This window comes from Anas acuta, chromosome 4 (assembly GCF_963932015.1).
Source record: "Anas acuta chromosome 4, bAnaAcu1.1, whole genome shotgun sequence".
Lineage (NCBI taxonomy): Eukaryota > Metazoa > Chordata > Aves > Anseriformes > Anatidae > Anas > Anas acuta.
Window position 1 is genome coordinate 12,193,920 of NC_088982.1, and position 25,899 is coordinate 12,219,818.

The 25,899-nt window shown below is 38.2% G+C and overlaps 1 protein-coding gene across 7 annotated transcripts in view; it reads left to right on the forward strand.

Moving 5' to 3' along the window:
- Positions 1–25,899, forward strand: part of PPP2R2C (protein phosphatase 2 regulatory subunit Bgamma) — a 186,729-nt gene that overhangs the window by 67,126 nt on the left and 93,704 nt on the right. Inside the window, exon 2 of one of the 7 annotated variants that reach the window (XM_068679864.1) lies at positions 6,278–6,364. The exons of 3 other annotated variants lie outside the window; for them this stretch is intronic. In XM_068679864.1, coding sequence (XP_068535965.1) covers positions 6,278–6,364 — 87 coding nt within the window. Of the gene's footprint in view, positions 1–6,272; positions 6,365–25,406; positions 25,559–25,899 lie in introns of those variants that run through there. 3 more of the 7 variants (XM_068679860.1, XM_068679861.1, XM_068679863.1) reach the window with 3 other exon arrangements.

Below are 25,899 nucleotides of genomic sequence, written 5' to 3' on the forward strand. Positions count from 1 at the left end.
ACCACACGTGCAAAGGAGGCTCACTGAAATTTTAAGAGCCCCTACTCCTTCACTATTCTGCTGAAAAGGTATTTCTGACTTTGGAAGGTCTGGCAGGCTCCTTGGGTGAAGTCCCAGCTAGATAGGGTAGTTCCAATGTGCTCGTCTCTGCAGCAGTGTCAGGATTTTACCCTGCTATCATGAGGTAAAGGCTAGTGGTGGTTCCTTTTTAAAGTTTACCACTTTCAAAAGAAGATATAGAATTGGAAGTGACTGGAAGTAATGAAACTTGCTTGAAGAACTTTTATTTTTAATTAAATTGTAATTTTTTCTACTCTGATTTTTGTTTGTCTGTTTTAAACGGAAACAGTGTATTCATTTTTGTTAGGAAACAGACCTGTGTTTCCTTCAAGCAACAACCATTTATTCATTAAAATCCTGACAGGTTGTTACAGCCTTTATGTACTTGTGACTTGGTATCCAATGACTCTATTTAGAACCTGCCATTGGCTCTGGTGACACTGGATCATGGTGCATAGCTGTATTGTATGTACATACTGTAAATCCCTAAAAATATGTCTGTATATACAAGCACAGTTTTGTCTTTTGAGAGTCCTGGTTTTGATCTCTACATCTATTTTTTTTCAAATCTCTTTGTACACTTACGAATTTTTGTCTTCAGTATTACATTATATGTGTAGTGGATATATAGTGTATAACACTTGATGCTGCAAGAGTATTTTTTTTTTTTACAGATTTTTTCCAACTCAGTGTGAGAAGAGTTAAAGTAATTGATGGTGAAAAAGTATAATATATATATATAAATTTAATGTACTATTAAAATTATCCTGTTCCATACTGTGACCTTAATACTGTCTTTGTAAGTTTCCTTAGAGCTTAGTGTACACAAATTTTAAATAATCTGGGTATGAGCCCGTTTCCTTTTCTTTGACTTTTTTTTTGTCTTCCTTGTGTATGATCTATCCCTTCTGCTTATTGTTTTCTGTTATATATTCTCATAGATTTTTCTTGAAGCAAAGCTACTGTCCAGATTTTCTCTTTGAGATAATGTTGCTTCAGGCTACTTTTTAACTTTTTGAAATGCAAAGTAATTGTAGTTCAGATTTTAATTGTATGTCTTTTTCTTCTTTTCAAGTATATACTGCCTGGACACATCATCAGTTTGTTATTTAAAGGGCTGATAAATGTGTCTAAGTTGTACTAATTTATGTGGCGATAAAATTCAAATTAATGCTACCAGAAGATCTCTTAATAGGTGAGGAGCACAAAAGGTATAATTAAATCTCTGAAAAAAATTACAGGATATTTCATGAATGTCAGTAACATAGTTTCAGCCCTTAAATAAATGTCTTTGTAACAGATGTTTTTCAGGGTTATCTGTATCAGAAGTTTAAGAAACATACATGTCTTATCAAAATAGTAGTTCTTCCCCTTGATCTGCTTACTTCTGGGTTTGTGCAGATTTGTAAGGTTCATATTGTCCCCCTTTGTTATGCTTTTACAGTTTCCAAAAAAAACCTGTTATGGTAGTAGCAAAATGACACTGTGTGTGTGTGCAGAACAAGTGGGCAAATCCTCCACCTGGAGCATCCCTGTAGGTGATGATCCCTGGTAGGAGCATTCCAGAGAGCTTTTATTGGTTAAGGCAATAATCTCAGAAATGAACCTACTATCAAGGAATAGGTGATGGCTGAAAAACTATAACAGGTGCATTGCTGGGAAAAAAATAAAATTAAAAAATCACATGCCAAATGCAGAATTAGTCACTTCAATTAATCAATTTTACAAGCAGTGGTTACCTTTAGCATAACCTGGTTCAGTCAATTGTGGCAGTGCATCAGGTCTTGTGGTCAAATCCAGTAAGCTGAAGGGAAGAAAAAAGTCACCCATTCTAGCTCTGGGTCTTTGGAGCACATTTCTTGGTGCACACATCATGTCTTTGTGCATTTTGGGGGTTGCTAGTGACACAGAGTGGGGCATGGTCATCCAGCCCTTTGGAACAGCCATTTATTTGCTTAGCCGTCTTGCTATAGATTCTCACTGTGCTGTGGCTACTCAAAACATGTTAGTTTCCCTTTAAAATCTCAGACAAGCAAGGAGCAGAGGCTTAGCAAAGGAATTTTGTAAAAATTACCTATTTTTCCACAGAACACCAGGAGTTTAGTGTCTTAAAAACATGAGTAGGGAGTGACCTGTGGCCAATCTTCTGCTGGTCACATTCCTCCTTGTGCTAGCCCAACTTGTGTCTTGCTGATGTGAGCCTGCCATTGCCTTATTCCACCTAGCATGCAGGATGACCCCAGAGCCTTTCCAGATGGGTTTCTGCACTGCACTTTCTCCAGCCCATCCTGACATTTGGAGGTCTTCTGACCCCAGTGTAGAATTTTTTACTTCTCCTTTGCTGAACCTCATCAGGTTTCTCAGGGTCCATCTAGATTCTTCACAGGTGCTGTTTTTTTTTCAGCTTTAGAGCCACTTCTTGTTTTCCCTTGGTTTGTAACTGAGAGGTGAAGCAGGGAGTTTGTATTGCTAGTTATATCGCAACATATGTTCGTTTGCAGTGTCTTGCAGACTGCAGTGCACGGAGAATATACACCAAGTTTGGATGGCACCAAAGTGAATTTTCTGTATGTTTTTTCATGAATCACTATAAGGTTTTGGCTACCTCCAGCTGACAACATTATTTGAAATATACCAGAGAGCCATAGACACGTTTGCTTCATGGCAGACTCGTTGATTTTTTTCTTAGTCAGAAAGATGACATTTTAATTTAGTAACTCAAATAGCAACAAGGAGGAATTGCATTTGGTGTGCAGTGCACTTCAAGTAAATCAATATTCTTTTTAGATTGTGTATATATATATATATAAAAAAAAACAACACTTCATACATTCTTAACAAGGTCATAGCATATGTGATATTGAAACCGTCATTACTTCTTTTTCTGCAGAGATTGTCCATTAAAGCTCAGGTACCAGCAACTCAGTTTTGGATGCTGGAACATAAGCATGGGCTCCCAACCGGTGATGACAACTAATCTGATTGAGCTGTAGGCACAAACTGTCAGGCTCATTTTCCTTCAGCTGCCTTGTTGGCTTGTGAGACTTAAGTGGGACTATAATTTGCAGCAGTCCTGTCCTTTCACATTGTGCAGGAAATGAAAGAGGAAATGTTCAAGCACCTTCTAAGTGTTGTCACTGGGTAAAGAGTGGAGGTGAGGAATCCACTCATCCAGCCATAGATACATAAATTTGTTCATCTAAAGATCTGCACAAAGGGCCTCTCATCATTTCTTTTTTTCCAGTAATGAAGATTGAAAGGTAGGTTTTCTTCAGTTCTCAAATGAAGAAAAAAAAAAAAGAGGAAAAAAAAAAGAGAAAAACTGTGATTTCCATAGGTCCCACAGGAAAATCTCTGGTAGATCTGAGCACCAGGTCCAGGGGCTATATTACAGTCCTTATGCACACAATAGATTCTACCTAATATTCCAGCCAGAAGTAGAGGGAAAATTCCAGCGTGGGTAGGGTAGCAGGATGTGAGTTCATCCTAAAAATAACATGTGCTTTCTGTCATGAAAGAGCTTTCAGTTTTAATTGGACTAATCTCTGGAACATACATCAGTCTTCAGTGGGGAAATTGCTTTCTTTTTCATTCCATGAACTACTTCCCCAGACACTTAAAATTGTCATATGTTTAAGAATTATCCCATATGATTAAAGTGCCTCTTGAAGTGCTTGAGATACATAGGTCAACATAGACTGCAGGGCAGGTTTAAGAACAATAGTCAAGTTGTGGGAGGAAATCCAGAGGATGTAAGCAAAGGAACGGCTCTTTGAAGCATTTAACATACAAGGTGCTTGTTCTTGATTGCTTAAGGATCATTTTTGAAGCAAATGTAGGTTACCTTCAAATTATGAAATAATATTGCATTTGAGGTAGGATAAAGGCAGTAAAGGCATTGGGGAAGGATGGATTATTAGAAACTATCCCCAAATATTTCGGAGTGTTTGAGTTCTTTTCTATGTCTGGAGAGAAAAAAAAAAAGGTGATATCCATGCATTGTTACTGGAATATGTAGATTATCCATGTATCATGGTCTTTTTTGGGCAGCTTTTCGGTACTCTGAGAGAGGTTTAGGTCATGTGTGAAACCTAAGGTCATCGGTGTTCCCCAGTGATGTTAGCCCTTTCTTTTGTATTTCCTTAGTATTTTTCACATGAAGAAAAGGGACAGACTTACAAAAATTCCTGTTAGAAGAATTGCTACTGGGAGGAAAATTAACTCTATCCTAACTGACACCAGGACACTGTCTCATTTGTCTCGGGAGCAAAACTATAATTTTTCCTCAAAGTATTTTTTTTCCCCATTTCTGGTATTTTAACTAGTATAGGCAGAGCTATGCTTGCTTAACTGTTTACCATTGTGGGCAATTCTTTGTGATCATAGTAATTAGTTACATTTTATCACCTGTGTTAGAACTTCTGAAATACTGAAAATATAGTTCAGTCATATGTATTTTGGTATAGCTAAGTTTTAATGACAGCCTCGGCTGACACTGCCCATGAAGTAGCAACCTGGAAGGTGAACAGAACACCCACCTGTAGTGCTCAGGACACTATTAATCATTGTCCTGTGGTTTTGAGCCAACTTACTATGTCTAACCTTAACAGTTAAACACTGGATATATTAAATATGGCACTATATATGTGAACAATTGTTATTATTTTTCTTGGAGATACCTCATCCTGACCAGATTCTGCTTATAATCGTAGTCCATGGGTCGTCATAGTCCATTGCAGTACATAGTCAGAGTTGAGCTGTTTTGTTGCTTGTTCTGTTGGAAATTTGGAGCTTCAGGAAGAAAAAACAGTGTAGAGTTTTAGCAAATAAAGACATGAAAATGAGGAAAATGTTCTGTTTGGTCTCTTTGCTTAGGAAGTGAGCAATATATAAATTTGCTTTGTGCAAATAAGAAATAAAAAAATCCTATTTATCTCTACGTTCACCCTTAGCATACACCTAGCAGAAAGATTGAGTTTAAGTAATTGACTCAATAAACATTGATACATTTTTTTTTTTCTAGCAAAGCTTCTATGCCATATTTTTATCATCATTTTCTTGGCTTGCTTCCCATGCTTTTCAGCAGCTCTGAAGCATATATAAAGTGCACATTTATGGGCTTTGTCTTGTCTCTCAATTCACTTGCAAGATCAACATTGCTGTTGACCAAAGTTAAGCAAATGCAATGAAGGCTGGTATGTTTCTAATTAATTATGGGAAATTGTGCTTGTCTGTGAGCATCAGTATGTATTGCACACTCCTACCAGGAAAAAAAGGTTGGTCTTAAGCTTCCATGCCTCTGTGTGTAAGCTTGACAGCATTTTCTCCAACAAAAATCATCGTGGTACTGCTGAAAGATACGCAGAGATCACTTTTGGAAGCAAACATACTTGTTTTAGTAAGGCTTCAGAGAATTGTTTTTGAAATTGTAAAACATTGCATTCATCACCACACTCAAAAGAATGATTTATTCATATACTTTGGACAGGGTTGTTTTGTCTCTTCTTCTCTCTAATGGATTGCATTTTGTTAGATAGAAATCATTTGTATGTGTCACACTGAAAACTGGTGCCTGAAAACTTGTCTAAGCTGAAAAAAACGAGGATAGTGGAAGGTTTTACTTTTTTTTTTTTTTTCTTTAATAGTTGTCTTATTTAGGGCTTATTTTTGTGGTAACCATATTTAGATTAATGTGGAATTAAATAAAATGCATATATGGAATGAATGGGACGTGAAAAGGGAAAGAAATGCTTCTCTCTTATGGTCTCTGTAAAGGAAACGTGAAGAGCAGACTAAGAAACTTGCCATTTTGAAAGGGAGGGAGAGGGGACAGAGTTACCAATGGCACATACTTGTTCACGTTTGGGTTGAGAGATTAATCTAAACATGATTTCCTTATTTATATTTCCTTATTTATTTAATTTTATTTAGGCTGTGTATCTAGTAAAGTTGATTCTTAATGGTCACATCCCAGCTTGCTGTCTAGGTAACTGGCAAGAGCAACATCAACTCATGAACCAAAGAATCCAGCTTGCAGTCCAAGCAGACAAATGGAGCTCCACAGAAGACATGAAAGTAACCCAAATGCTTCAGTAGGAAATGGGGGTTCTTCACTATACCCCCAAAATGTATCAGTTTCTCTTTTTCTTCACTTGTAATGTGGAACGTGCTGGCTGACAGCCCTGGAAATTAAGTCCTCTATTTCTCCACAGGAGAGGTATAGCAAGGGCAGCAGCAATGCAAGCTTCCCCACATTGTCCTGCCAATGTTCCTCAACCCAGTTCTGAAGAGGTCACTTCTGGAGGTGAGTGGGTGGATGAGTCTCTGTCCATGCAGTTATTGCTGCCAGGCAGTGGTTCTTGCAGGACAGGCTGTTGGACAGAGACTGCCCCCGTGTCTTGAATGATCCACCAGTCTTTAACAGATAATCACTTCATGTATGGTAAAACAACGTGGGCTGGATTCATTGAGGTTGCATTATTCTGCTTGACTGCTGTCACATTTTGGTATTTCTTTGTGGTTGGATGGCACCCTTATATTTTTTTCTTTTTCTTTTTGCACTGTTTTGTTTTCAGAGGTTTTGTCAATGCTTTATGTACACGTCTATGAAGTAGCATGCGAATAACTGAATGCAGTCTGGTTGTAAATGTGATGCAGAAGAGTGGTTACTGATGGCAGCCGTGTATGCGAGGGGGGCTCTAGAGCACTAGACCAGGAGGCATGCTTTGAAATGCACCAAAAATTGATAAGAAAGTGAATGTTGGTTTCCAGTATCTAAATTAACTATTAGGTTTCTGTTGTAAAGCCATATCTTAACATTTTCTCTTTTCATAATTACTGTGTAATTTAGATATTAGCACCCATTAAGCTGGTAAACTACTGCTCTTTTTTAGATTATTTTTCAACTAATGAAATCTGTCTATCTAGTTAGACATGCAACATCCTACATGTATGCTATATGAAAGTATTGGGTATATGTTGCAGTATTGTTGTCATCTAAAACAGAAGATATGTGATAGATAATGCGAGAAATAATATGACTGATAGGAGTTTTCAGAATAAAAATAATGCGTGCTTATATGCGTGACAAATGAATTTTCATGTACGTTCCTGGATTTATTTAAGTGCTACATACTTCAAACACTGTGAGTATTATTCTGTTTTCAGTCAAATTTAAATCTCTTAAATATACAAATGTAATACAGAAAATGGGAACAAAAGCTTAGCAAGGCTGTTAGGCTATGGCGAATCACTTCTGCAGCTTCAGATGCGTTGTGAAGGATTTGTAACAACTTCATTATCTTTTATAGTTGAAGCCTGCAGGTCTGTTTAACTCTGCCTGTACAGTTGTTTGTAAACAGGTAGGATAACAGTAGAGCATACTACAATTCAAATTTAGCATTAATACTGTTTCCACAAGATAGAAGTTAAGAAGTTAATTCATAAGAAGTTAATTTTCCTGCCTAGGTAGGTTTCAGAGTATTGTTCATTCCATGTACAGCTAAAGCAATTTCTGACTTTTTTTTTTTTGGTCATGGTACGAGTGATACAGGATTTGGTTCATAATCAAAATCAGCAGTGGCATCCTGTTGCAAAGTAATTTATGATTGATCCATAAATTCAGTTTAAGTGAAAGAAGAGTTTCAGGATCCTTGTCATGACAATCAGTGGCATTAGGTAGTATAATATTAGGCATATTTGCTAATAAGTCAGCTTATTTAGTGTTTTTATGGTGATAATAAATCACTGTGGAATTTATTATTCAGCTCTTTCAAATGCAGTGCAGATTGCAGTCTTCTCACTGTCACTGCCAAAGCCCTAGTGAGGCAGGCTGGCCTCCCACTCTCTTCTGTACACCAAGTCCAGAATTCAGCTCAAACCTACCACTAGGCCACACAGACCTTTGAAGATAACTATACAACTTATCACCATTAAACCTTTTTTATAGTAGACTGTATTCTAAATTCAAGTACAAAAATACAGTTAAGTCATCATCAGTACAGACACAGAGGTGTGGAAAAGGAGAGAATTTTCTCACATTGCATTTTATTCATACTGCATTTGTCTTTCTTCATGTGTTACCTTCAAATTCTAATTAATACAGAGCCTGATATTTGTATGTATTTACCTTGAATAATGGTGATGTAAAGGAGTGTGCTTGTAAAACACGGTATTACCCAGAGCATAAATAAATAAGATAATCCTTATAACCTTGATCCTGGAGTCCTCAACTGTATAAGCAATTCTGTTGACTCCAGTAGGACTGGTCACATGAGAAAAGGCATCGGCATTATGTTCATAGCTACAGGGTGCTATTTCAAGAGCTTCAATTTCATCATCCTTTCTTTAACTCCAGTTATATCCTAATGATTTTACAGCCTTACTGATTATGTCCAAGGACCGGGAGCACAGTGAAATAAATCAGTCCTTGGAGAATGTATATCAATGTCTTGGCTGAACCACAGTGAGTTGGCTCAAAGGCTTCAGGTTCAATTCACAAACTAGTTTTTCTTCCAGACCACTAGATAACAAGAGAATTGGAGGGACATGCCTCGAATTTTGTGTCAAGTGTCAGAGGCAGAGGTTGCAAAGAAGGGATAAGTAACTCTTCAGGTTCACATTGAATAATGTGTGAACTGTAAGTGACCACAGGTGGGAAAACTCCTTGCTAAAACTTTGTTTTCTGTCTATGAAGATAATAGAGATCTGTATTTATATGCCAGTGATCTGGAATGGGCTTCGCACGTGCCTGATCTGCTGGAGGTGGCTGTAGAAAAGCATTTCCATCACAGGTTTGAAGCTGGTGTGGAGACATCAGGCAGTGTGTGGTCTTCTGGAAGTAGCTATGTAATGTTAGATTGTTCAAAAGCAAGTGTTTATTTGGTGTAATTAGCAATGTTTCACGTGTCAGCATTGGACTTCTAAACATAAATGATTGAGACACAGCAGAAGGAAATTCCTTATAATCTCAATGTTAAGGCACTGGAGTCCGTAAGCGAAAGGAAGACCAAAGAACCAAAGCTATCCGGTCTGAAAGCTCATTACTCAGGTTTCAGGCTCTGCAGCTGGTTTCATTGATATACCATGTAGTTATCATGGGCTCCAAGCATGACATCATTTAGTATTACTGTAGTTATAGGAATAAATTTGTCACTTGTCTTCCCAGGTTTCAGGGAGGGTTATGTTTGCACCCTCCATTCATCTCTAGGTTGGCAGTTTAAGTCCAGCCAACTTTGTTGGTGACTCAGTTTGTTAGTTAGCACCCATATAGGAGTGTATTTGAAGAATGTTGATTTATATATTAATTTAGTTCATAGTAGTCTGCAGTGTTACTATGGCATTTGTAAGGGTTCAAGTGTTTGCTTGCATGCAACTCATTGTAGGATCAACCAACACTGTGAGTTCTCAAGGGCAGGAAATGCATTCCTGTGTTTGTACACCCCAGTCCTGCCTGAGACTTTTGAATACTCTGTAATGCAGATAGTACGGACGTATGTATTTGTAACATCTCTGTGCAAGGGGAGCAAACAAGGTAACAATCCACCAAAACCCACAATAACTATTTAACCCATTTAATTCTTTTCTCTTGAGCACCTGGGAAATTAAGACCCATGGAAATTGCTTTTGAGAGTGTCACTGTCATCTTGTAGCAGAGTAGTTGAACTCAGACACTGAAGCAGGGACAAAATACTGCAAACACCGTATGATGTATGCAAGTAAAAATAAAAAGGTGATACAGAATATGTATCTTCTTCCAGTGTCATCTTGCTGTAAACATAGAGATACCTGTTTCATCCTCTGCACTCCATAAAAACCTAGCTTACAAATCAGAATTGAATTTGATCTGCACTTTAATGGATCCTGTGCCAAGATGCTATGGACCTTTGTGGACATTCTTTTGCTTGGTCAGATGCTTTAGGCTCTCCTAGTGAGATGTGGTCAATTAGGAACTGTGCTCTTTTTTGTGATGCATATGAGTGTGCTTCAACAAAAAGAAAGCTTCAAAAATTTTTTTTAAAGGACAGATTAATAAGTACTTTAATAAAAATTGAAGGATTGATTAAAATTTATCTGTAATGAAAAAAGAAATCCGAGGAAATCCTGAAGAAAGATGACCAAATTTGAGATGTGAGCTGGAATTTTAGGGCAAAGACGGCTGGAATTTATGGAGTTCACAGTAGCATTGTCTACCAGTGCCAATCTGTGGATATTTATGTGCAGTGCTGAATGACACAGTGACATCTGTATTGCTCTGTGGTTTGCCAAAGGTGGGGGGGGGCGGGGGAGAAGGCTTATTTTCCTAATTAAGTAGGAGAGAATGATACGCTGTTTTCTGAAAATTTGTGACCAGGGCTGGGAGGACAAGGTACTGTTTGTTTCCTAGGATAGGAGCAGTTGAGTGAAATTCTGAACAAATGCATTGATTCTGGATACAAGTTGCTGTTTGGAAAACACCACCATGTTTCTGTCAGCAGCATCTACACCAGCCTTGTAACTCATGGAGCTCAGTGCTAGCTCAGTAAGGAGGTACAGGCTTCCAGGAGTTACCTTTCATTAAAGGAACGTCTTGAAAATAATTTGAACATCTGTTTGGGAGCATTTGATTCAAGATTGTGTGCTGCTGCAATCCTGCCCAGTGGCTGCAGAAGGTTGAGAGAATATGTTGTGGCCTGTGTACTTCTCCTGTCATAGTTACACAGCTGGAGGTGTAGTGGCTGTGGCAACTGCACTGTGAACTTGGTGACTCTACACAAGGTAGAAGAAGCTGGAAGACAAATCGAGTTATGCCTTGCCTGCAAATAATAACATTTTTCAATCCACAGTGCTGCTGGTTGCACGCTGGTGGGGATCATTATTTTCTAGTGTTTCCCTCATGATGGTATTTTTCTTCCTTAGTCTTTATACTGTCTTGCTTGTGCTGTTAGCTGAGTTATATATGGCCTGTGTGTTTCTGGTCTGCTTGTAGATGAGGCTGTGTGTAGAGACCTGTTCCGCTCATTGACATCTTTTCACAAGAACAGGAAATTAATGAATAAAATGTTATTGCTTTAATATTAGATACAGAGGAAGTCTTCCCTGTTTATAGGATTGGTTTTGTTGTATCAGTGAACTGAGTTTATTCATGTTAATTTTGAAGCTATGTGCAAATATTGAAGCTTGCTGTTTCTGGTAGCTAGATGGAGAGCTGCTTGGTAATGGGAGTGAAGGAATGGTTATCATCACCAAAAAACAGTAAAACAAAAGAAAAAACAACAAGAAAACCCTCTCCCATGCTGGAAAATTTTGTAAACTGTGCCAGCTATCTGATAAATTTCTCCCCTGACCGAGGCTTCACAGTTTAGATTAGTTGTGGTATTAGTTGTCAGTTTAGATTAGCTGTCTTTTGTTGCAGGCGATGCAGCAAAGCAAGATCTCCAGTTCTCCACAATGCTGTATTTCATCTGGGCAGTAAATTAGGTCTTTTTTTTTTTTTCCCTCTTTTCTTTCTTTCCATGAACCAAATAAACTTAAAATCTGAACTGAGCATTTGGAAACAGGGAAAAACAAACAAACACCACTGTTGTTGCTCATTTTCACAAGGTCCAGCGCTGTGCTTGAAGGCACAGAGAGCTGTGTTATGAAAGCAAACATCTCACTGGAGTCAGTGTTAATAATGTCAGCTGAGCGAAGACTTCTGGGCTATGTCCAAGACTGAGTGTGATCTAAATGTTAGGTGTCACTTAAAAACGTGTAATGGAGAGTGGGATGGAGGCAGAGAGGAGTGGTGGGATGGGGAAGGAAGATGAGGTTGTAGCAGTAAAATGGGAGGGTGTATTCACTTAGGATCATCGCCTTACTCCTCAAACAGGTCCCATAAAGGCAGCAAAAGTCACACTAGGAGCATACACAAACATGCTGGTAGGAATAGCAAAGAAGGAAGGAGCCCTATGAGTATTCTTAAGAAAGCACAACATGCAGACAAGCCTGATGGTACGTACTGTGTCTGGGCTGACCCAGAAAAAACAGCTGTTGCTCTTCTCTACAAGCTGATGCCTTCAAGGGGGCATGTTACACAAGAACAAAATTGTCAGGATGGGAATGGGTAAATGTAACAGGGCAGGCCAAGCCAATGAAGCTCTAATTTTGCCATATTTTATAAATGTATATAGATAAAATATATTGCAAGTAGATATATGTGTATTTTTGCTTTTCTCTGATTGGAATAAGGTTTTGCATTTCATTTTAAGTGTTTTCTCCTTGATCTGTCTCTTTCAAATAGAGCATGCTTTTCAGGGCAGCAGCATGTTCTGTTATTGAAACAGGCTGCTTGGCCATGCATCCCTTATTCTGAATGCTTTAGGATAGTTAGAGAATTTCTGCAGAAATAAGTAAATAGATCTTTAGCAGCAATTTTGAAGATAAGAGCTTAGTGTGCACACCTCTCCTGTGTATATTTGACTTATTTTTTTTTCTTTTTTTTTTTTTTCTTTTCCAATAAGCCTTTCTTAGATAAAGCTTTTCATTATAGGTAACCTGTAGTACATGGTAACATTGACCTGTGGCACTCACCATACTAGTCAGCATACAAAAGATAAATTCATTTATCTGTTCAGTTTTCTCCTTCTCCTCTTTTTATGAGGACTCTCTTGCTCTCTTCTAGTGAAGTGTTCCTATCTTGAAGACTCCACAGCAGGTAAAGTCAGAATAGTAAAGTCTTAAATCTTGCTTGTGGTAGATTCTACTATTTTTCAGAGTTGGAAAGGGCTTGGTAGTACCTCAGTGCGATTTTTTTTCCTGCTGCTCTTGCTGGCAGATGGTCCTGTAGGGACTTTTGCCAGCAAGTGCAAGTCAGAATAGCCTCTAGGTGCGGCTGCCCCAGTGGAGATACCCGGCGGCCTTTCCTTGGTGCTGAGCTCAGCAGAAGCAGCCCACTAGCCAGCCTATTATTTTCAGAGGTATCTCTTATTTTTCTTTCAGTAATCACAGTAGCTGCAAAGGAGGGGATTTAGCTCCCCATGGGAGTTGTGGAATGTAGCAAACTATGAACGTAAATGATCATTACAAAATAAATGCCGGGAAGAGGGAACTTTCAGTCTTAACACCACTCTGAAACTGCAGAGGTACCTTTTAAAAAATAAGATTTAACATAAAATTTCTGTTCAAAACAAGTATTTCTTCTGAAATATAAACTTAATTAAGAGTTTTGTGGCTTGGAATAATGTTCGTGATGCCTGTGAATGCTGCTCTGCTATTACTGCTCTGATAGTTCTGTTTGTAACCACCACCAACTTTTAAATAATTAAAGAATTGTGTAAAATATTGGAATTTTATTTTGTTGATGAGAATTCCACTTCTTATGTCAGATTCTGTTTGAACTGATTTTTTTCATTCTTCTGTAGTTTTCTCCAAATCCTCCCCTGAACACTTGCCTGTCTGACCTCCAGTACTGTGGATTAAAAAAAATCACAGAACTCCAGATGGTCCACTTCATGTAATGAGGGCACCTTTATTTGACGGGGATTTAAGTATGAAACCACTCATGTGAGTTAAAAATCCAACAAAGAAAATAAACCATCTTAATCAGCAGTCCTTAAAAATTATGTATGCAGCTTCAGACATCTGTGAGTTGTAGCACAGCGCTGGATTTCAAAGACCTTTAAAGACTTCCCAATTTTTTTTCACAGGCTATCAGAGAGATGTCAGAGCTATCTAAGGCTGATTAAATATCACAGAAGCCTGTGTTATGTTGGTAAATATCCCATATTTTCTGATCTCTTTTCAAATTACTATAGTATGGCATTTTTTTTGCAGCTATGCAGAAGTGGGTTTTGGTGTCATCAGTGAGTGGGTATAGATGATGTGGATAGCATCGTCACTTTTGTGCCCCTTGAGGCCTAAAGCAGTTTTTTTTTTTTTTTTTTTTTGTAATCTTTTGCTGGATATCTTCCAAACTGCAGTAATCTGAATTCCAGGACATCCTCCGTGCATCCTCTGGCTCTAAGAAATGCTTGATAGCAAGAGAATATTTGACAAAACTCCAGGTGAAAATACTCCCCTTTCTTCCACGTTAGGTAGTTGTGGTGGTAACTGCAAGGAGTCAGAACTGGTGGGTGCTAAACTTTTTTTTTTAATGTGAAAAAGGATTTATACTTAGAAGACACCAACCATGATGGTACAACAGGAAAACCCCTGGCTCTCTGAACAAAACCGTCCATTGACTTGAATTGTGCAGATATTTGACTGAATACGTTGTTCAGCTCTGCCATAAATCACAATCAGATGTACATCTTGTTGTTTATTGTGTGGCAGCCCTAAGAGTCACTCGGCGCAGCTGGTTCTGTAAACACACCAGAAGGAGGTGGTTTGTGCCTGGAGGAATGTTTCTGTTAAGCAGGAGACAAGAGGCGATGCGTGGAAATATTATTAAAAAGAGGGGGAACGTGAGGTCACGGTGACTGTGCTGGTCAGCACAAGCAGCAGCTGTCACAAGAACCTCGCCGCCGAGGGTCTTTACGTGATGCTAATCCGTTTGTCGCAGCGCCCTGGGGACTACGGTTTGCGTTAACTAAGCTCAGAGCTGAAGTTAGATCAAGCAGATCTTCCAGTCTATGAAAACATTCTTCATGTTGAAAATATTTTCACGTTGCCCTTAATCACCATTTTCTGGCAAATGCTGGTGAAACATAATCCTAACACTGTAATACCTGACTGAGCAATTGTCTCCCTATTCACACAACCGTGTGACAGTCTTCCTAGAGACCCTGGGGCTCCAATGATGATTCCAATAACTTAAGATAAGCTAGAGAACTTTTCTAGCTAACAGCAAACTACAGAAAATGTATATTTTTTTCTAATCTCTTGCATGCTCGTTCCCCCTTCAGCCATGCAGCAAAATACATAGAAAGATGCATGAGATTTCCTCAAAAATCCTCAACATAAATATGCAAAAAGAGGCAATCATCTTGTTAGGACAAACTTGGAGGACTTCAGGTGAATGAGAGACTCCCAGAAAATTTCATCTTAGTTTAAGGTGTTGAGATAAAGAAGTGGTAGTGCAGGGGTCAGGAGGGAACAAAGTGCTTTCTGAAGTGACTGACAGCAAAGAGATGAAGATCCATGCTTGTCCACGGACTCCAGGCAGGTTCATTCTCATTCTCTCTCTCTGATGAGTTCCCCAACCATAATTGGTCCGTAATCTATCTTCAGAAATGTTTATGACTCTCACAGTTATTCCTGGCTAAACTGGATTTGAGTTCTGTGCAGATTGTCTCAGCAACAGATTTCAGATGTCATTAAATAATGAACAGTCATGTATAAGAAAGGCAAGAATACTCATTCCTTCTGTAATCTTGGCCAAATTAATCTTTTACTCCCTGCATGTTTTTCAAAACAGTTTTGTATGTTTGCTATTAGTGAACTATTAGGATACAGATAATGTACGAGTACTTCTGTGGAACTGAGTAAAATTATATTGGGAATATGGCTGGCGTTGGTTTACTTTTAATCCATTTTTCAACTATTATTAAATGTAAAAATAAAAAATAAGGGAATTACAAGCAGTGCCATAAATCAAAGTGTGTCCTGAACTGCAGAGCAAGTCATTTTTATGAGAGCAAGCCCCTGTATTTATAATAAATCAAATTCTTTATCTTTTGAGCTTCCTGATTAAAGTAATTAGTCATTTATGCTGATACAAAGCCATCAGTGAATGCATTGCTTTATTTCACAAGTATTGAATCTTAAATTATTTTGTAAGGGTCATTGGTTATAATCAGCTACACATTGTAATGCGAATTTGTTGTTTTGTGGGTGGGGAAGTAGTTTCTTCTAAGCTAGGTTAATACCTGAGTAGCCCTCCTTGGGACAAACTGCCTGTAAATGGTTTGTGTCATTACCAAAGAGGTTGTTTACAGCTTGAATGTGGGGAAAAAAGTTAATTTTAAGATTGTACTATGAAAGCTAATGTAAAATGCCATGTGATATATGCCATGATAGGTGGACTTGGGTAGGGCGTTGGTATTAAGTGATGCTTAGCACTGAAAGTTTGTGAGTGCTGGTCAGGACGATGTATGTGATTGTCTCCCAGTAAGCTGCTGTGCTGCTTTCCTCTCTTTTGAGACCCCCTTTTAATACCTACCCATGCCCAGGAGCAGCTGTGGAGAGGTCTGGATAGTGCCATTCCTGGCCCTTGGAAGCTGAGGAACTGCATCTGCTTCGTACCTGTAAAGCACTGCTGCTGCCCGAGGGATTTAGTTTAGGATGCAAGTTGTTTTCTCCCCATTGGCATAAAACAGAGGCTGTCACCGAGCTAAAATTCCTGCTCTTGGGCTATGGGAAAGCAGATGTGAAATCTGACTTCGTCCTGGTCTGCTTCAGCTGTCAGTTAAGTTAGTCTGTTGTGGGGTAGGCTGGAGCAGGCCTGACTTTTCAGTAGGAAAGCATTCCTGCAGCCAGGCTTTGATAGTCGCTCCCCTATTTCCAGATATTGCGTCAGACTGATACGTACTTTGCATCATTTCCACAAAACTGACCCTTAATCTGGAATAAATCCTACAATGCAGACAAAAGGTTGTGATTCTGTGGTCAAGAGCAGTTCAAAAGTCTCCTGAGTTGTTTTTTGGACGTTAGCTGGGGAAGCCTATGCTAACAGGTAGACTGAGTAGGATGTGCCAAGAAATTTCAGTGTAAGGCTAGCTTTTCCTCTGATGGCATTCTAGTTCTCTCAGTACTGGTCTCCCATTTTTTTTTTCCTATTTTTTTTGGCTAAAGTTTTCATTATATTTAACGAAAATATAATTAAATATATATATATTTATATATATAAATTAAATTTTCTATGCAAAACTCCAAGGATAATTCTGAATGTCAGATCCCTTAATTTCTTATTAGATTACATGCTTTCCTTAGAGTTAAAATAAGGGAAACCTTCCCATCAGTTACTTCGGCCACCTGCTGTGCAAGCTAATAATGCCATGCTAATCTAAAAGGGAGTGTCAGTCACAGGCACATTTGAATTCCAGTGTAGCAGGAAGGAGACAATTAAAAGAGGGAAATTAGCTGAACTAGTGCTTTGTTTTTTTTTTGTACTAATAAATTTTAAAAGCAACTGCCTGAGTAAAGTCTACAACCAAACAAATGCATAGAGTGGAAAGTGTGTTTTTGAAGATGTACAGGTCTGCTTACAGAAAGTGAGTTATGTTCTTGTAAACTGTAATTGTAAAATATTAATAATGAAAGGTTACTATAGGTGTTTTTTTTGTTTGTTTGTTTTTTTTTTTTTTAGATAATACTTCTGTGAGTAATGCTATTGAAGTCAAAATTGTTTTAGTAGAGCTTGTGGAGAAACAAGTAATAACATCTAGTGTGTGAATTTGAGAGGTTCAGATTAGAAAGGAGAAGGGTGGTTGTGACTGGGAGCAGGCAGATGTGAGATCTGGAGGTTTTTTTTCTTTTGTTAGTAGTGAAGCACCGAGCAATTTCACAACGAAGCTTAAATGTGCATTAGGGAAAGCCTTTACATATGCTAGGACAAAGAAAATAGGTATTTTTCAGAGATTCTGTGTTTCTAAGTACTGCTGCATTGTCCATATATATATATATAAAAAAAAAAAAAAAGAGAGAGAGAAAAAGAAAAGCACCAGGCTACAAGAAGTCCTCTAAAGAGATGAACATTGTCATTTGAAAAGAAAATAGGTACTCATGACTGTTCACCACCTGGGTATTAATGCAGCCAATTACTGTGTCTTGCCTTTCAAACATTATTATGTTACAGCAAGAAAAGAGCCAATATTGTATTTTATATGACCTTTCTAATGCTGTATATACACATATAGATTTGTGTTATTTGTCTCTTTGATTCACCAAATGTTTCTTATTTGTGGCTCAAGGCATTTATTTATTGCAAGGCTTCAAGCTGCGGTAAGCAAGGTCATAGATTAAGAATTGATTTCCACAGTTGCTCTAGCATACAAACTAAATTTCTCTTGGTTGGTTATAAAAACTACGGCTGAGCATAAATTCAGCTTTTCTACATTGTCTTGGAAATTAATGCTAAAGCAAATGAGAAAATACTATAAGTATGTACTGCATGCTTTAATTTAGACCTTCAGCTAAAACCTAAGGAAAGCAAATTGTTTTTATGCTGCAGGCTTCTAAGTGAAACCATGTTATTACTGATCTGAAGCTTTTTTTTTTTTTTTTTTTTTAACTTGTTCTTTTTTGTTTGTTTATTTGTTATTTCATTGTTTCGCTTATTTTGTTAACAGGTCTTCTCTACAGTTTTTGGCAAATCATGTTTTTATCAATGTGTTGATTAGTTCTTTGTTTTTGTTACATGCTCCTGGAGTTATTGCTAATTATAATAAGAAAGTGGATGGAGGAAGAAGAAGACAGACTATAGTTTCTGTCATGTAGAAGTAGACGGTCCTGTTAGAAATAGAGAAATCCAATTATTTTATTATCTTTCACTCACATTAAATACACAGTGTCTTGTGTGCTGAAGGAGCATTTAGACTCTAAACTGAAAATTCCCCCAAATCAAGGTGGTGGTGTTTGTGTGTTGTTAGTTGATTTTTTTTGTTTTGTTTTTCTCCTTTTTTAAGGTATGCTTTGTGTTGGTAATGACAGTAGAGTGATACTATGTGCCATGATCAGTTTGTGTAATTGACAAAGATGTATAACTCCTCTATGTATCTTTGATGCAATGCAGTCTCCTAGTAACTATAACATAAATTTTAAGGTACAAAAATTGGCTTCTTAGACCCATCATGAAAGAAAGTATTTCTGATATAATCCCCTGCCCCTTCCCTCCATGTTTGTGTTAGTATAGCTGAGTTAGCAAAAGTTACAATATGTAGTGTATGCTTGTAGTCTAGTCAACTTCATCAGGTGGTTTTACAAATATCATTTTCACCTCTAAGTGTCAGAATTACTGTTTTTGCCATTAGCAGAGGAACCAAATTGTGAAGTTATTTCTCTAAGATGCAGAGCGATAAGTTTGCTTGATGGCAATTGCTGGTTTGTGGTGCACAGTTCGTACTGTACATTATACAGCATTCTGTTGCAGAGATGTAGCTTGAAACGGAAAATGAACAATGAAAAGGCATCTCTAAAACTGGTTAATGCTAAAGTTTTCCTCTGTTCTTTGGTATTGTACAGACTTCAGGAACTGATGTTCTGGAGTCTTTGCATATCTTTAAGAGGATGTTTGTTCACACTTTTTTTCTTGCATGTTTTTAAAAGCAACAAGCTTTCTCAGTTATTCCATCGCATTGGACCACAAGGAAAAGAACAGCATGTTGAATGTTTCATGGTACTCTTGTTATACTAGAATAGAGGCTGAATTGCTAACCCCGGGAAATTTTAAATGCCAGTGCATGAAATAACTCTCACAGAGGTCACAATAAGTATGTAGAGAAAAGCACCTGAAAGTGTCTGATGAAACTAATAAAACAGTCTTGCAGGTAAAACAGGTGTGGAGTTCTTTTAAAATATAAACTTTTTTTAAGAAAAAAAAAAAAAAAAAAGAAACATGCAGAAATGAAGTACCTCAGGCTTAGAATTCACTACTTTTTCCAATTTAGAGGGCTGTTTTGGAGGAATGAGGTTCTGAAATCCATCTGTTCATACTGATTCTTATTCCCTCCCAGAACTGTGTTTTGCAGGATTAGAATAGACAGCTCTCCTTTCACAGCTATTTCCAGCAAGCCATTTTGTTAGCACTTGATCTTATTTTGCAAAATCTTTACTTGGGAGCTTATCTGGAGGTATTGCAAACTGAACATTTTTACCAGCATTTAAAAATGCATGTATCCATAAAGAATGGATACTTTCACTTTGACTTCCTTGAGATTTCCATATGGAGCTATCTCCAAAAATGCATGAGATTCAACTCAGCATCAATTCAACTCAGACTTTCCCTGAATAATAAAACAGTCTCACTGAAAGCCTTGTTAGATGGAATTATGATTATCAAGGCTGGTAGTCTGGAAGGTTTCTCGTTAGGGTATTGCTGCAGGACTAACTAAAGTGTGGTTATGCCTGACTGAATAAAAGATTTCCAGCCATTTTCAGAATGTTGATTTCTTTTTTTGAAAAGCACTTAAATATGTATGAAGAATCTTGGACTGATTCGTTAACTTTGAATAAATTCCTATGACAAATGAGGGAAATGAAGAGAAAGCATAAATAACTAGTTAAGCAGGACTCCTCATGTGTGGCTGGCCACCTGCAGAGGCACAGGACTAGTGCAGATGTATCTCATAAATCACTGTAGATCTACGTGAAAGTAAGTCTTGAAGGAACAGAACCTTTTCAGAAGTAGATCTGGCCCTGGCCTCAACATTGATGCAGTAGTTCAAATCTTCAGATTTTTTTGTTCTTGTTTTCCTCTCCTTTTTTCTCAAAAACTAGATGGAAAAACCTGATGATCAGTTTTACTCCTGTCCTATGATGAAGTTGGTGTAAGAACACAAAAGTGCTAGAAATCTGGTCTTCTACTACTTTGGGATTTTCCTCAACGTCAGTTGTATTCCTAAAAGTTTGCAAAGTCACTCTCTCCAGTCACTGCATTCTCATGTCCTCCATGTTCCCGATGTGGAACCATTCTCCAGTGATAATGCATAATACTGAAAAAGGGTGTTTGCAACAAACAGAACAGAAAAAGACTGATACGATGAGCTGGGAGGAGCAAGCAGTCTTGCCACTTGTGCCCTCTGCAATAGGCTCCAGAGAGACAAGAGAATGGAGGTGAATGAGGGAAGATGAATGCTCTCCTGTGCAGACTACCTGAAAAGGCTCTCTGGGATTTATAGGTGAGAGTTGGCAGTGCACACCTGGGGAAGGTCTGTCTAGCTGCAGCCTAGAAGTTGGGGCTTATTTAGGAATCTGTGATCGGCAATGTGATTTGAAAAAGGCTGCCCCAAATACGTGTTAGGACTGTTGGTCTTTGAGGGAGCAGAGAAGTGTGCTATCGTGGTGACTTTGGTCTTCCCATCTTATTTTACTTTTGGCGTGTTTGTTATCTCAGCATGTGATGCAACATCTACTAAACTGTAAGATCTTTCTGACTTTAATTGGAGAGCTATGTTTGCAAAGTTCCTGGAAGGCTTAAAGCATGCAAATATAAATATTCTTACCATACTTTGATTTTTGTGATGCAATTTTTACTTTTTCAAATGTTATCAAAATGTGCGTATCCTCCAAGTGTATGTCTCTGTTACTTCAGTGGGGTTTAATTCCCCCAAATCCAATATCTGTAGCCGGAGGGCTAACCAGATCACTTCAGAAAGAGCAAGAGGCCACAGAAGTTTACATTAGATAGGGCTTTATTGGACTCAGGCAGGTCAAAAAGAGCAGAGATCACCCCCATGTGTGTGGCTGTGGTTCCTTCAGTCTGTGGGATTGCAGGGCAAGTAGGTGAGCAGCGCGCGCCATTTTGGCAGGCCCTGGCCTGCAGCTCATGGCGTCAGGCCCTGCTCTGAGGACTGCAATTTCCAGTGGGAGCCCAGAGGTGGTTCTCCTTGCTGCTCTACACATCCCTTTGGGAATATAATGTGGCACGTGTTAAAAGAGAAGTGTGGCTTCTTTAACCCCTCTCCAGAAAAAACACCATCACGCAAACAGTATTGAGTTCGGCATTCTTGACATTGTCTTTCTGCCACCTGGTGCCTTGTCCCCTCACAAGTGGTTCTGCAACCTGCATGCAGGCAGCAACTATGAACGTGTCTCAATGAGGCTCTTTCTGAGCCTCCTTCTGTGTGTTGTTCCCTCAACACCAGCAACAGCCTCCCACTAACTGACACAGACTTCAGATTATACAATTTAAGCAAATAACTTCACGGCTTTTTTGGTTTGTTTGGTTTCTCTCATGATAGCCTTTTCCTCAAAGACCAGAAACTAGCACGGAATGATGGTTTGTTCCTGTATGGCTTTACATTTGGTGTGATGGCAGAAGATAGGGACTACTCTATGGCATTACCAAGGGAAAGGCTTTGGATGAGCAAGAAGCAAATGTAGCCAAAAAAATAAACTTTGTGATGAGGAGTCCTGGTTTCAGATGCTCTATAATTTTAAAAAGTATCAAACACATTAGGGCACTCTATCTGTTTTGATACAGCTTTGGTCATACCTCATGCCTAACTGCTTCTCCGCTGTGGCATTTTTACTCTGCGATGAGGCTAACCTTAAACATTTCAGGTTCTTCTATCCCTACTAGAAGGGATAAACTCATAGCCAGCACAGCCACACAAGAAGCAGTTCTGTACTAACCATCCCATCGCTGTGTTTACTCCTGTTGGTGTGATTACATTTGAGTGGCTCTATGGTTTTGTGCTGACACATAATTTTGCTTTCAATTTTTAATTAAAAAGTTCTTGTAGCCAGGGAACAGAACAATAGGGTTTTTCATATCCACCCCACCCCAAAGAAGGTTCAACTGTGAGTGAAATGCTATTAAAAGCAACAATTGTGTGAATGCCAATTGGGAAGAGAGAGCAAGCATGTAATAAAGAAGCAGCAGTCAATGTGTTTTATAAGGAATACGTATAATAAATGATTTTAAAACAGTTTTTCTTCTGTTTTTGTCAGTCTCTTTTTATTTTTAATCAGATTTTCATAAGAATTATAATACTAATTTTCTAACTAGGTGATAAAGATTGATTCAAATTAATGCCTCAGTAATCTTGCACTGAAATACTAGCATTTCATGATACTGATATCTAATTTTAATAATCAACACTTATACTTTAGTTATCATGAAATTTACTACTCTTTATACCTACAGGTTTAGATAGAGGCATATAGGTTTCATTTAGTTCATTACTATAATGCAAAATGAGACACCTCATGAGTTTTTCACAAGGAAATACTTTTTTGTTTATAGATGGATAAAGACATTAAGCTGTGTAACACCTGTGCCTAAACAGATGTTGAAGTAGGTATTTATGCTGGGCATAGGATTTTTTTCTCCATGTAAATAGGCATAAAGCCTGGATAAAAAGATAATGTTTAGGTTTTAGACATTGCCCAATGTCCTTTGATCAGCAGTTACTTTACACAGAAGTAGTTTCTGTATTACTGTACCAGGACTGTAGTGTTCATCTTAAAAGCCAGGGTTGGCAATGAGATCTTAGCAGGATAAGACAACCTTTACCAAAAGGATTTATGCAAGAAAAGTTATTTAATTTGAAAGGCTGTAGTTGACTTTCTGAAATTATGTTTATTTCCTCATCTGACCTATTTGTCCTGTAAAAACACATCTAAATCCTATGACGTCTGCAGTAGCGCTTTCGTGATCATGGGAATCCAGTGTTCACTGCTTGATGCTTTTGCTTTTATAAACAAGAACTACAATCTTTAATGTTCTTGTGAGTGTCCTAGATCAGCATTTGGAACATGCATATTTCAGGAGTGAATATTCAGCCAGAGCTTAACACTATAACCCACTATAACCACTGTGTTCCAGTTATTTATTTGGTAAGTATTTTCATATTTTTAAAAATGTGTGGATTTTTTTTTTTCCAAACTAAAATTTTTGCAATGGATACTTTACTAAAAATCAGCATTATCATGGATCCTTTCACAGTCTTCAGTCTAGCAAATTGCAGTAGCACACCTTCTGAAAAACATGACTTCATTCAGAATAACACCTTGAATCACTGAAGTGAGTTGAAGGGGAGGCACCAGCAGTATAAGATGACTACACTACAGTTTCCACTTCATGGAAAGTCTGCTCAGTGTTTTGCAGTGCCATGCACGCTCAGTTACATGGCATACACCTACATTGGCTCAACCAGCGGAAAATCGACAAAAGCATGCAGATGCTGAGAGATGCTTGAAGAAGTTGAAGAAGTAGAGGTCATCTGGTGTGAAGCTTCTAGGTATGCCCTTCTTTTTATCAACAGAATGACGTAGTGCTTGAACAATTGATTTTCTTTTACTCGATGTCTGAATACAAATTTGCTCATAACGTTAACTGCTTTCTTGTTGATAGGAAGTTGAAGAAGCGATGAACAAAACACACAGGGCAGTTCATATTAATACAGAACTTCCTTTTTTTTCCTTTTCCACCCGTTAAATGAAGTGCAGTGGCACGGGACAATTTGAATGTAGTCCCAATGACATGGAAAAGCAAAAGAGAAGGCCACAGACTTGCAAATAAAAATTAATTATTTACCCATTTGAAACTCGCAAGGCGACAGTCAATGCATTGCTTCATTGGTAACCTAAAGCTTTAGGCTTTAGGTTACCAATGGTACCTGAACTGTGTTTTATAAATAACATTATTCATATAATTAATCATCATTCATTCATCCTGTTTTATGTTCTTGGCCTCTTTGAGTTCATGTGTGGCAGAGAGAGGCCTCTGTGCTCTTTTTGGATGGCTTTCTGTTTCTGTTTTCCTCTGTTTTATAACTAATCAGATTGCAAATCTTATACATGGGGATGAGTGCTGGAGCTTATCATGGCTTTGCTGTCTGGATCACGAGCATCTGATGCGTGACAGTTCTCTGCTTGCTTCACAACTACTCCAGTAACTCCATGCTGTTTTGATTACTTTTTGTCTCTTCCACTCAAAGACTCTATGCGTGGATTTTTCCTGACTCATTAGTTGCTTTTATTTATTTTTTTAATTCATTGAGAGTTATTTTTCTTTTATTCAAAAGGAGGAGGTGGTAAAAACTTGCCATGTTGGAGCAGGGTAATATAAAAGCCACTAGCTACTCAAGCTTGTTTAGGAAAAAGAGACTTTGATCCCTTTCTGTCTTTCTTAAATATGCCAATGGGTGGTTTTGTTCTTTTGTCCACACTTCAACTTTACACTCTTTTTTACTTTCATCTGCAAATCAAATCCATTGCTAAACTGAGATGCTTTCTCAGCCTAATTTTAAAGTGACCCTTAAAGAGCAGTCTTAAGAAAGCTGACCCCTATGATCTGTGTACCTTCAGGACATGCTGCTGTTTGCAACCTATTATTTGGTCTCAATGTGTCCATGGTGTGCCAGAGAAAACTAATCCTCTGGATGGGTAGTATATTGCTCCATTTTGCCCACTTCTGGTCATGTCAAGCCATATGAGTGAGAGCATGGGTCTGTGCTGTGTCTTTTTCCCTCAGTATAGTTCTGGAACATGGCCTGATGCAAACTCTTTATTTATAGTGTGAATGACAGTTGAATTTTCAAGTTAAAAGGAGCTCAGATGCCCACTGAAGAGACTGTATTGATATATAAAAGACCTGGGATATTGGAAGTAGAACTAACGGACATACAGTTTTGAAATGTTGGGGACTTGAGGGAGAAATGAAATGACCATGCCTTTTTATAGCAGAAGTGGATCAATGGCTTTGTTTTTATGTTTTTGTTTGAAAGATATCACTTGCTGGCTGCAGAGTGAGCGGATTCATCTTCCTTCTGGACACTGAGCAAATCACCAGTGAGAGATCTTGTTTTTCTGCTGGGTCCTACAGACAACATGGAAGGGGAAAGCATCTATGAGGTTGATTCTGGAGATGGACTTGGAGGTAAGGATGCCTGTCACTTATTTCTGTTTTCATCCCAGATGGCTGGTTGCAGGTGAGCCCTTATGACAATGGACTACAGAAGACACACAAAAAGCAAATGTAACAAAGATGTCTACAGCTCTTTGATTGTATTGTGTCACTTTATAAGCAATGAATAAAAGTGATTTGAAAACACCTGTCTCCTAGAGAAAGTGGCACACTTAGAAGCCACATGTACAAAGTGTTGTTATTTGGAGTCTGAGATTTTCTAAAAATGATCCAAACCCTAAAGATTTACAATAAAAGTAAAGGCATGTAGCCTTTTCCTCTTTCTTTGTTTCCTTCTTTCTCTGTCTCTCACT